This window comes from Anolis sagrei, chromosome 3, assembly GCF_037176765.1.
Source record: "Anolis sagrei isolate rAnoSag1 chromosome 3, rAnoSag1.mat, whole genome shotgun sequence".
Lineage (NCBI taxonomy): Eukaryota > Metazoa > Chordata > Lepidosauria > Squamata > Dactyloidae > Anolis > Anolis sagrei.
Genome location: NC_090023.1, coordinates 257676570 through 257689974, shown reverse-complemented (window position 1 = coordinate 257689974; position 13405 = coordinate 257676570). Strand labels below are relative to the sequence as shown.

Below are 13405 nucleotides of genomic sequence, written 5' to 3'. Positions count from 1 at the left end.
GGTTTTTGGCGACCCCTCTGACACCTCCTCACGACCCCCCCAGGGGTCCCGACCCCTAGGTTGAGAAACACTGGTCTAGATCCATGCTACCCCTCTATTCTGCCTTGGTCAGACCACAACTGGAATACTGTGCCCAATTCTGGGCACCACAATTGAAGGAAGATGTTGACAAGCTGAAATGTGTCCAGAGGACCGTGACCAAAATAATCAGGGGTCTGAAGAACAGGCCCTATGAGGAGTGGTTTAAAGAGCTGGGCATGTTTAGTCTTCAGAAGAGAAGGCTAAGAAGAGACATGACGGCCATGTATAAATATGTGAGGGGAAGACACAGGGAAGAGGAAGCAAGCTTTTTTTCTGCTGCCCTAGAGACTAGGACACAGAACAATGGCTTCAAACTACAGGAAAGGAGATTCCACCTGAACTTTAGGAAGAACTTCCTAACTGTGAGAGCTGTTCAGCAGTGGAACTCTCTGCCCAGAGTGTGGTGGAGGTGCCTTCTTTGGAGGCTTTTAAGCAGAGGCTGGATGGCCACCCGTCAGGGGTACTTTAATGCGATTTTCCTGCTTCTTGGTAGAATGGGTTTGGTACTGGATGGCCCACGAGGTCTCTTCTAACTCAATGATTCTATGAATATCTGTCTTGAGTCAGCTGGAAGTGACTTTGAAGAATTGCAGTACAAGAAACATGAATATAGGTACAGAGCCATATAATCCAATTGCATTCTAACTCTCATGGTTCTAACCTGTGGAAACTTGGAATTTGCAGTCTGGAAAATATTTTCAATTCTTCAGTAGAGTTTTAGTCCAGCCTCTAAATCACAACCCAATAGCTCTAGCAGAAAATTCAGAGTACTCCTCCAAACTATACATCCCAGAATTCTATAGGATGGAGTCATGACATTTAAACTGGTATTGGACTTGTATAAAGGTGTAGCCTTGTGATATTATATCAAGGATGACTCTCAGGAGTCGTCAAGAAAAATGTGGAAGATGTGCCCAAAACAAATCTTGGGGAAGAGGAAGAAGGACAAGGTTTCCCCATTTGAAACAAAAACCATGGAGTTGAGGAATTGTAAACACTCAGGGCTCAGTATTTCACAGTCTCTCTGCTGTTTCTGCAAAGCAACAGGAAGAAACAAACAAAAGACAGCTGTCCCCAATTGGCACAGGTGGAGATATGAAGGTGAACAGGTGGGAATGTCTATCCACTTTCCATCCAAAAAGCGCGGGGGGGGGGGACTGTGGAGCAAGGTCAGGAACGTTAACCCCACTCATCCAAGGCAACATCATCTAAAGCACAGAATCATGAACACAATCTTTAATTTTGGTTGTGGTTTTCCTAAAAGTTTGAACAGATCTGGAGATGCAGCAGGAGTTCCACTCCTGGAGATGCAGCAGGAGTTCCTTCTACACTGGCATATAAAATTTAGATTATCTGCTTTGAACTGGATTTTCTAGCAGTGTAGACACCGGCCCCTTCTACACTGTCCTTTTATCCCAGGATCTAATTCCATAGTATCTGTTTATCCCAGATTATATGGCAGTGGAGACTCATATAATCCAGTTCAAAGAAGATAACCTAGGATCACACTTTGGTGTAGAAGGGGCCCCATATAATCAATTTCAAAGAAGAGAATGTGACTTATCTGCTTTGATCTGAATTATATAGCAATATTGAAGGGGTCTCTCACTGAACACTGAGAAGCCCCTGATGCTATTTAACCTCAGCAGACTGAAAGGTGAAACCAAGGTCACAACATGTTATAGAAATCCAATATGCTGATGATAATGTAGTATGTGCACATTCAGAAGAAGACCTACAAGCCACCCTAAACACCTTTGCAGAAGTATACAAAACGTTTGGCCTCTCACTGAACACTGAAGCAGAGAATGTGACTTATCTGCTTTGATCTGGGTTATATAGCAATGTAGAAGGGGCCACAGAATGCTTGGACAAGGGCAAGATGATGTTGAAGACAGTCAGCCCTCTGTATCCACGTGTTCAGCATCCACAGATAGAAGATATTCCAAAAAGTAAACATCCAAAAAGCAAACTTTGATTTTGTCAAGTTATATAAGGAACCCACCATTTTACTGTGCCATTGTATATAATGGTTGTATTTATATTTCAGAAGAAATCCTCCTGAAATCCCAGAATGATTTCTGCCACTCCAGAGGAACACTGGATATGATTTTCACTGCACAACAGCTCAAAGAAAAATGCAGGGAACCAAATCAACCTCTCTACATTGTATTTATTGGCCTTGCAAAGACATTCGACACAGTGAATAGCAGTGCTCTCTGGAACATCCTCCAAAAAATCAGATGCCCTGACTAATTCATGAATATCTTGCGGCTCCTCCATAATGACAACAGTCTTGGACAGCAATGGCTCCCCAAGTGACCCATTTAAGGTGAAATTAGGTGTCAAACAGGGATGTGTTATTGTCCCAACCTTATCTTTCCTCTTCATAGCTATGATTATGCACCTTATTGATGGGAAGCTACCCATTGGTATGGACAGATGGCAAGCTGTTTAATCTCAACAGACTGAAAGGCAAAACCAAGGTCACATCAGCATCTGTTACAGAAATCCAATATGCTGGTTATAATGTAGACTGTGCTCATTCAGAAGACGACCTACAAGCCACCCTAAGCACCTTTGCAGAAGCATGCAGAAAGCTTGGCCTCTCACTGAACACTGAGAAAACCAAAGTGCTCTTTCAGCAGTCACCAGCCAATCCTTCTGCAATGCCAGAAATACATCTTCATGGTGTAACGTTAAAAAATGTTGACCATTTATGCTACCTTGGCAACTACCTCTCCACAAAAGTCAACACTGACATCTGAGCTCTGCGAGTGCAGCATTTTTTAAATGAAGCAGAGAGTGAGGATCAAGTCATTTGTAGGGATACCAAGATGCTTGTTTATAAAGCTATTGTTCGCCCAGCCCTGTTTTATGCTAGTGAAACATGGACCATCTACAAATGTCACTCTTGACTTCTGGAATTGCTTCGCTTCTTCGCTTCTGGTGTGAGAGAATTGGCCATCTGCAAGGACGTTGCCCAGGGGATGCTTGGATGATTTTTATCATCCTTGTGGGAGACTTCTGGAATGATTCCCCCCAAAAAACTGCGAATCTCCTGGGAAGACAGGCAGACAAATGTCAGCATTCTGGAAAGAGGAAAGACCACCAGCACTGAAGCAATGATCCTCCACCATCAACTTCGCTGGACTGGTCTCATTGTCCAAATGCCTGATCACCATCTCCCAAACCAGTTACTCTACTCTCAATTCAAGAATGGGAAAAAGGCATGTTGGTGGACAGGAAAAGAGATTTAAAGATGAGATTAAAGCCAATCCTCAAAACTGTGGCATAGACACCGAGAACGGAAAAGCCGGGCCCTTGCGCATTGGAACTGGAGGTCAGCTTTTACCTACACTGCTGTGGAATTCAACGAGGCACGAATGGAGAGGAAAGAGAGAAATGTGTCAAGAGGAAGGCGCAGCAAGCCAATACTTGTTGGAACCGCCTTCCACCTGGAAATTGATGTCCTCACTGCGAAAAAACACGTGGATCAAGAATAGGTCACTGCAATCACTGACGGACTCACCACCAAGACACATGGAAGGCCATCATACTCAGCCACAAGGGATATCCTGTGGTGATGATATAATGGGACTTGAACATTCACGGATTTTGATACCAACAGGTGGTCCTGGAACTGACTCCCAGCAGATACAATGGCCCACTATATCTGAGCAGAAACTCCAAAACAAATAATTAGGAGCCTGCTGTTCCATTAATAAAGCAACGATGAAAAAAGTAGGCATGGACAGGGTTTGTTTTGTACCTCAGCCTATCAAGAGTTCTCTTACTCCCCAGTTCCTATAAATAAAATACATGCAAATGTCAAAAAGCGTCTTCTTACTTTACACATAACATGGTTTGGCGTAAAATTATCATTATGGGTATACTAAAAATACAATTTGTATTTCTAGTTTGATTTTTTAAAATTTCCCTCACAAATGAGACTGAAAAGCCTTGACCTACAAGGAACCTCCTTGGTTTATTAGACTTAAGAAAAAACATCTGGAAATTCTAAGAGCCATAGTCCAAAAAGCTCAAATACATATAATGCTCAAAAATGCAGGCTTCTCTTTGCACCTCTGGACAGAATAATAGCTATGGTTCCCTTGCCATTCATCTTGCTCAACCTCACAAAAAGCAAATGTGCGCCTCTCACTCTCTCTGGTAACTGAGAACCAAAGATTGTATATTTTAAGGAAAATAACTATCCCTTATAGCAGTGAGAATACCCTTAAATATTGTCAAAAGTAGCATATGAAATCTTGGGACTTTTTATATTCACAGGTAGGGTGTCTAAGCATCCCTTAGCAACACTAACAGACAAAAATTACCACCTAATTTCCCCAAGCCAATGCTTAACAAAAGAGGAAGAGCTCCTTGCAGTGGATATGGCTATAGTTTCTAGCAATAACCTGACATGACTGAGCTTTTATACATTTAACCATTGTAATTCATTGCAAGATGGCATGGTCACCAACCAACAGAAACGTAATTAGGATTGTTATCTGTCATGACTAGTAGCCTCAACAGACTAGCTACTCCGACATTAATTTCTGTACTCTCCTTCCCCTTTGTTAGAGAGGTAGTAATCCTATCTTAATGAATGAGCAGCAACACTGAAAGAACATAAGAAAGAACATAACACTACATCTACATACCAGAATGAATTAAAAAGTCTTCAACAATCTCTCATTCCAAGGCAAGTTTTCTACTAATGCACAGTTGTTTACCTACCAAACAACCTTATTCCAAATGGGATTGAGATTGCCTATAAAGCACATCATCCGTTTAGAATGCTTTTTAATACATCCTCTTCCTCCCCACAAGTTATGCATCACATACCAAGATCTGACAAGTCATTTTAGTGGCTGAAATATATGTTTTAAAAGTGGTTCTTGTTGCATTTGTACTTTGCATTGCAAGATTTATTTATTTTAACTTAAAGGAATTCCTGTTGTCATAAGTTTCCTAAAATGCATCCCTGAGCCACAAAATGCGTTATGCCATTCATTACATACAATTTTTTTCAGACAAGTTTTCCTTCTTTGTAGAAGAAAATAGCATTTCAAGCAACCCTACAATAGTACTCACCTCCCTGACGTGCCGTTTCAAATGCATGTATACACACTGCCCTGTCTTCCGATAATGCCTTTCTACATGTTCCCTTCCGAATCCCAGGAAAGTGTTCATGCAGACGTAAAGGCCTCCTTCAGAATCCTGTGCGGAAACAACACAAAAAGAAGAGTAAAAATATGGACCAAAAATAATAGCAAAACTAGGATGGCACAAAAAGCCTTGTTGTTATGGTACCCAAAGGCGACCCTTTGAGATTGTATGACATGAGGTGCACCTACATTGTTGAATTAATGCAGCTTGAAATCACTTTAACTGCTACATCCCATTGCTATGGAATCCTAGGAGCTGCAAGTTTACAAGGTCTTTTGCCTTCTCTACTCAAGACTGCTGGTCCTCACCAAACTACAAATCCCAGTTTAGATGAACCCTAGGTCTGCATAGAACAAGGCAGACTGAAAAAGCAACCCACCCCCCAACCCCACCCCCCCACCCCACACACACACACACACACACACATACACATATACCCTCATGCTGCTTCCAGAAGGACCACACTTTGCAGAGGAAGTCATAATCCATATCCCTCAAACTCAAAAATCAATTCTAGAAATGGAATTCAGGTCACATCCAATTTTGATCTTTGTATCTCTACTTCTTTTTCCTGTCTTTTTTGAAAAAAGCACTGTCAGGTCCACTGAAATCCATGGCAAATGCTGGGAAGGAGTGTAATATTAACTTATATCATTCTCATTGTATTGACATATGATTTTAGCCATTTTCTGCCTGGTGTGTGAGAATACTCAAATTTGTGTACAATATTAAATCCTTATTTGCACTTTAAAAGCTTTGAGCTTAGGGGTTTTAAAAAAATAATCTTTTATTATACACACACACACACACTAGACTTGTGAATTCTGGGCAAAACTTGATCCGTTTTGGTGTCCCAGATTTCGAGTGGGGCTTGCTTACGTTGTGGGTGGGTTTCGTACCGGGAGGGCCCTTATCATTACATGCTCCCGAAGATCTGCTCACAAGCCTATCACATACATACACACATACTGCACATAAAAGCAATTATTTTGTGGGTAGATGGAGTGATAGAAGGATGGAGAGATGTATTTTCTGTGCAAGAAGTGTATTTTCTATGCAGAAATTATACACGTACCATATTTTCCAGCATACTAGATGACTGGGTGCATAAGATGACTCCCCTCCCCAACTTATCAATTTAAAATTTCAATTGGATATACTCGTCGTATTAGACTACCCCTCTTGCCAGCTCTTTCAGGCCTCCAAGCCTCCTTTCCTGGGCCTTGAAGCGGCTTCTCAGCTCCATAGAGGTGGTCTCCCCTCCACCGGCAGTCAGGTCCCACCGCAGCCAGTCAACCACCATGCTCATCACTTCCTCCATCACCGCTTGGCTCCCACTGCTGGGCTTCAGCCTCCCCAAGGGGCTCCTCCACTCCATGTCCGCCTCAGCTGTCAGTGCGGTGGCGAAGGAGGCTGTGTCGCCTCCTCCGCTGCCACCGCACAGACAGCTGAGGTGGGATGGAGTGGAGGAGCCCCTTGGAGAGGGTGAAACCCAGGAGCAGGAGCCAAGCAGTGATGGAGGAGTGCAGCAGCAGCTGCTGCTTCGGGTGCCCTGCTCCAGCGCAGGGCAGGTGCCCGCCTCCCTCTCCTGTTTGGAGCCTCCATCATGTTTTGGACCCAAAACAAGAAGTGATTTTTTTTATATATAACTGGTGTATTAGATGACCCCCAACTTCAGTGAAGATTTCCAGGGTTAAAAAGTTATCTAATATGCCGGAAAATATGATATTTCTGTTAAACAAATCTTCTGAAAGAAGCAATGAAATATCTTGTGGTTCTTCTTTTTTTAGTGGCGTGTTTTTAGCTTTGTGGCACTATTTTTTGGTCAAAGATGTGAAAAAAATGTGTATTTCTTATATTCCTTGTTCTTAAAATAATTTTATTACTTATCATCTGAGTACTAAAAACATAAAAATACAATGAAAGTGGGGAGAAATTGATCAAAGAAAAGTAGGAAATTTAAAGAGGTATAGAAAAATAGAGAAAGAAAAAAGGAAAAATGTAATAAAAATAAAAATAGTGGCTTCCAATCTTCTTCCTTTCATTAACTTTTTCATAACAGTTCCTCTGCATACCTCTGCAAAGCTCTTATTAAAAATCTTCTATATAAATAAAAATGTAATATTCGTTTGTGGGATTAACATAACTCAAAAACCACTGGACGAATTGACACCAAATTTGGACACAATACACCTATCAGGCCAATGAGTTACCATCACTCATAAAACACTGAAAAACACAGCAGAAGAGACTTAAAAAGCCAAAACACAAAGAAAACATTACAACGCATGCGCAAAACCACATATATACACAAACACATATATATACACATATACACAAATATACATACACACATATATACATACATCTATACACACACACAAAACACATATACACAGACTGGGCTACAGCAACACATGGCAGGGGATGGCTAGTTTCCTCTATAAATCTAAATCCATCTAGTACAAAACTACTCTGGATGATTCTCCCCTTTTAAATAGTTCTCAAGACTTGACCAGTCTGTTTGAGTCATAATTCTGCTGGTATTTTTTTTAATCAAAAAAGTTAACTTGTCCATATCTTTTATTTCAAGTATGTTATCGAGCCATTCTTCCTTTGTTGGAATAACTTCTGTTTTCCAATGTTTAGCGTATATTATTCTAGCCGCAGTGGGGGGGGGGGGAGTAAACAATTTGTCCTTATTTATTTCTGGGATTTGCTCTTTCTCATACATTCCTAGGAGATAGTGTTCTAGTTTTATTGGAAGTTTTATTTTTAAAATTTTCTGAGTTTCTTCATGGATCATTTTCCAATAGGTAGTTGCCTTACTACAACTCCACCACACATGGTAGAACGAGCCAACACATTATTTACATTTCAAACATTTATTGTCACTATTTTTGTACATAATTCCCATTTCTTTGATGTTATATACCACCTATGTTATATACCACCTATTATTTTCATCCAATTTTCCTTGAGGTCCATAGCACAGGTATAACGTAATTTCTTTGTCCATATATGCTCCCATTCTTTGAGTTTTATCGGCCTACCAATTTTTCTGGCCCATTTAATCATTGTACTCTTACATTCCTTGTTGATGGGGGCAAAATTTGATCCTCAGTTCTACCAAAGTGCCCTATCCTTGATTTACACTTCCTTTAGTCAAGATCTAGCTGTGTTTTGGACTGTACTGTGTTTATATTGTGTGTAACATTCCCGTGATGCATATAGCACTTATATATTAACTTTGTTGGACTACAACTCCCACTGTTCATGTTGGCCGGTGCACTTTGAGAAATGTTATTGAACAAAAGTAACTTTTCCCAATCCCTATTATCAAAGGTTTTCAGGAAGAGAAAAAGCATACTATTGGTCACATAGTGTGTAAATCCCATTAAGAGGCAGTATGCTATTGATCCAAGCAAGTAAAATACACTCAGAGCCAAGAATGTCAAATTCATCAGTTTTACGCCTGTTTAGTCATCAGTCCTTCACTGTGTTGAAACATTTAATATTTGAGAAAACGTTGTGACCAAAGCGATCAGCTTCAGACTAATTAAATCAAGTAGAAGTCTGGTTAACAAAATGCCAGAAAATGTAATAATATCAGGCAGCGGAAGCAACTGGAACTTTCCCAATATACAGCTATTAAAAAGGGACTCAACTTGGACTGTGAAAAGCAGATTAACAATATGTATGGACATTACAGATCTGCAAACTGCATCAATGCCAAGTCTCACATATTTTGCAAATAAAAGTCTCTTTCCAATGTACAGCAAAAGGAAAGGAGGCTGATGAACAGAAGGATCTACATTTCAATTCAGTTTGTTCATACAACCTGAGATCAATGTGAAAAAACATTTTGCTCCATTCCTAAGCAGTTTTCAAAAACAAAAGGAATTAAAAATTGTGTTGCTTTTCTATAGACAAGGAGAGCACTAATAAATTCATCTCTGCAGCCACTTCTGAAAAGGACACCAAAACCACATCCTTTGAATTCAATCAAAACAAATCAGAGAACTCAACACTTTCCATAAATACTTTGTGTGTGTTTCACATTCAGGCTGCCATTTATCAACCCAGCCCTTGACAGCTATGGCTGACTGAATGCAGAGCCATTTTTATTATTTATATAAAAATGTAGCTGTGTCTGCCATGTTGTTAACTTTTTTTTTTCCTTTGAAACATTGTAAGAGATGCAGTGGAACTGAAATATGTAAATGGCACATGGACCACAGGGATGGTATGCTCACTATGAACTAGTCTATAATGGCTCAACCTCCAAGGAAGCAGCTAGTCTGTTTTCAGGGAAGACCAAAATAATATTAGTATTATTTTGGACAAAGCCAATTTATGTACAGTAGGGAAGTTGCATAGGAAAGGGAGCATGGGCTCTCGTAGGTGTCTCTGAGGTGAGAACAGAAACGGCTGCTGCCATGCTGGGAGAGGACACGCAAGCCCCGGTACACCGCTTCTACGCCTTGCAGAGCGAATGTGTGGAAGCCTACTGCCTTTTTGAAGAGTGTCACCAGGCCTACCTCTGGAGTGGTCCGGATTACGACTTCCCCCGGTACTGGCAGCTGGTCCACGAGATCATGGAAGCCTTCACCGGGATCTCCCAGGAGATCATGGGGATCAAGGCCCAACTGGAGGGGCCCTACAGGTGGAGGGACCTGGCCCGACATCTGGCCCACATCCAGGAGCAGGGGAGTGAGAAGCTGCAGCTCACGGCACAGCTCCAACTGGCCAAGCAGAACACTCAGGACCACCCTGAAGTGGAGACCCATGCTCAAGAGGTCTGGGGGCTGAAACACAAGCTAATTCAAACCATCGAGGCAATCAGCAAAATGCTCCAGGACTTCAAGTACGATTCGGAAGAGAGCGGCTGATGGGACATGGGTTGAGAACGGGCTTCCAGGTGCCAACTATAACTGGTCTAGACTGGAACTGGTCTAGGGGACTCCTGCTCGACTCCTCGGCCATTGCACTGTGGAGTCCCGCAGGGCTCAATACTGTCCCCTATGTTGTTTAACATTTACATGAAGCCGCTGGGAGAGATCATCCGGAGTTTTGGGGTGCTATGTCATCTGTACGCAGATGATGTCCAACTCTATCACTCTTTTCCACCTACCACTAAGGAGGCTGTGCAGGTCATGAATCGGTGCTTGGCCGCTGTCTCGGACTGGTTGAGGGACAACAGATTGAAACTAAATCCAGACAAGACAGAGGTACTCCTGGTCAGTCGTAAGACCGAACAGGGTACGGGGTTACAGCCTGTGCTGGATGGGGTCACACTCCCCCTGAAAGCTCAGGTACGCAGTCTGGGAGTTCTCCTGGATTCATCGCTGAGCCTGGAACCCCAGGTCTCAGCGGTGGTCAGGGGAGCATTCGCACAATTAAAACTTGTGCGCCAGCTGCGTCCGTACCTTGGGAGGGCTGACTTGGCCACGGTAGTACACGCTTTGGTTACATCCCGCTTAGATTACTGCAACGCTCTCTACATGGGGTTGCCTTTGAAGACTGCCCGGAAGCTGCAGCAAGTCCAACGCGCGGCAGCCAGATTACTAACGGGGGCTGGATACAGGGAGCACACCACTTCGCTGTTACACCAGCTCCACTGGCTGCCAATTAGCTTCCGAGCACAATTCAAAGTGCTGGTGTTGACCTATAAAGCCCTAAACGACTCCGGCCCTGTTTACCTCTCCGACCATATTCTCCCCTACGAACCATCAAGATTACTAAGATCATCTGGAGAGGCCCTGCTCTCGGTCCCACCAGCCTTGCAAGAGCAGCTGGTGGGGACGAGGGACAGGGCCTTCTCGGTGGTGGCCCCACGACTCTGGAACTCTCTCCCTCTGGAAGCCAGAACCGCCCCATCCATCCTAACATTTAGGAAACGGGTGAAGACATGGCTGTGGAGTCAGGCCTTCGAGGAATGAGACACCACCATAGGACTCTGGATGGAAGTGGATATAGATCCATCTTATTAGGACGACTGACCACTGTAGTTTTATATTTAGTGTTTTTAAAGTTGTTTTGTAATTTGTGATATATGATATTTTAATGAATGTATATGTTTTTATGGCTGTAAACCAGGCTGAGTCCCTCAACGAGGTTGAGAAGCTCAGTATACAAAACTGTGAAATAAATAAATAAATAAACTGGAAGGGGTTCACATCATCGTCATTCCCCTTTCCTTGGCTGAACGATTCCCTCTGTTTTTCCATCAATAAAAAAGTACAGTACAACCTAGTTTTACTTATCCATATAGTTCTCTTTAGGGATTTTCAAGGTTCTCCATGTGATTCTATGGTGTGCTTCTACCCTCAGCAATTCCTAGAGAGAATACCTCTAGGAATGTTATAGTTCCTCCAAGGCAACTGCTTGATTTCCAGAACCTGAGCATGGCACTTGATGACTGGGAGTCTTAGAAGTCTCTCATTCATAGGATTACCATGAATAAGTCACAGTCGAATTGATAGCAAGCAGCAACAAACTTCCAGCTTTTAATCCAACTTTCTCTCTCAATAGCACATCAATTATAATCGGTGTCTCTGTATCAAACCTAATAATGGATATCAGATGTTGGGGAAGAAACCATACCAAGGTTGGGAAGATGCAGCCCTCTAGATATTGTTGGACTTAAATTCCCAGGTCTTCCACACAAACAATCCAAACAAAGGCTACTAGAAACATTGGAGTGCCACACAATGACCAGCTCAGGACAACATGGAGGAATATCATAACTCATTGATGCAAAATTTACAGAAGAGGTGAGGAGACCTTGTCCCTCCAGATATTTAGGACCACAACACCCTTGATCCCTTTTCGCTATGCTGGATGTGTATATTGCAAGTCTAACATGATTAAAACCCAAATTGTACAGGAAGTGGGAACATAGGTCAGATAGGACTGAGCCTGTTCACTCAGAAAAATAAAGTCACTCAGGACACTGGAAGGATTCTACCACCAAATCTGTCTCTAGGATCATGACTTTATGTGTTGGACTGGAAGAGAAACTTCTGTAGCATGCTAAAAGTGGTCACTTCCTTCTGTTGGTCTATCGTACGCATTTACATCTCTAACGTTGTTTCAGGATTGTCTCTGGCCTTTCTAATCAGTGCAGCTCCCTCCGGGTGACACTTGAGATCTGAAGTGTGTGAGTTATAAAAATAACCCATCTTCCAACAAGAGACGACAACAGCCAGGCAGCTGAGTCACATTTGAGGCCCATATAGATTTTCGATCCAAATGGGAAACAAAAGGGGGCAGGGGTGATTCAATATCTAAAATCCCTCAAATGTGTACTTAACGCAACCTATAAAAGGAAACTATACGTTTATGGTGAAAAGTGTTGAATAAAGTGACCAAGTATCTATTTTGTTTCCAATTTATGGTGTCATGTTTATTTGTTTTTGTCACAAAGCCACATTTCATTTACTTACAATTACGCAGCAACTTTCTGCCAGTTGATGCCAAAGCAATTAACAGGACTGGCCACAAACACTTTGCTGTCTGAAACATATTAACAGCAAGATGGCATTCTGCCGGCTTGCAAGTAATTAAGCAAATTGGATTGGCAACTCCTCTGTAGCCTTTGAGAGTAACACTGATTGCATCTACACTGTAGAATGAGTGCAGTTTGACACCACTTTAACTGCCATGGCTCAATACTATGGAGTCATGGAAGTTGCAGTTTGATGAGGCACCTGCTCTATTTGGCAGAGAAGGCTTAAAGACCTTACTCCCATGATTCCATAGCACTGAGCCATGTCAGTTAAAGTGGGTTTAAACTACATTCATTCCCCAGTGTAAATACACCACTCTCACCTCCAAAGAAGGAGGGACTCAAGAGGGACTGCTGCCAGTGGCAAATGCCTTTTTCTGTCCAATAATAGGGCCAGTTCCCAACATAGAATAACAGCTGACAATGTATAGATATAATTTTAAAAGAATGAAGAAGAGGTGAGGAGGGAAAAAATAGTCTACCAAGAGAAGCCAAGAAACAATCAAGTCATCATAGCTCTTGGTTTTGAGTTCTCCTTCTCTGGGTGCCTTCAAAAAGATGCTGGACAGCTACCTGTTCCTATTGGGGAAGTTTATGCTAGAGATCCTGCACTGAGGAAAGGGTTAGTCTAGATGGCCC

The 13405-nt window shown here is 42.2% G+C and overlaps 2 protein-coding genes across 3 annotated transcripts in view; one reads left to right on the top strand and one right to left on the bottom strand.

The window, feature by feature from the left end:
- USP13 (ubiquitin specific peptidase 13) overlaps window positions 1-13405 on the bottom strand; it is a 123287-nt gene that overhangs the window by 93647 nt on the left and 16235 nt on the right. For both annotated transcript variants that reach the window (XM_060767467.2, XM_060767468.2), the window contains exon 2: window positions 5182-5307. In XM_060767467.2, the coding sequence (XP_060623450.2) occupies window positions 5182-5307 (126 nt within the window). The remainder of the gene's footprint in view (window positions 1-5181; window positions 5308-13405) is intronic.
- On the top strand, window positions 9696-10148 carry LOC137096520 (required for excision 1-B domain-containing protein-like). The gene has a single exon (XM_067466057.1). It carries the CDS (start codon window positions 9696-9698, stop codon window positions 10146-10148), a length of 453 nt encoding a protein of 150 aa, XP_067322158.1.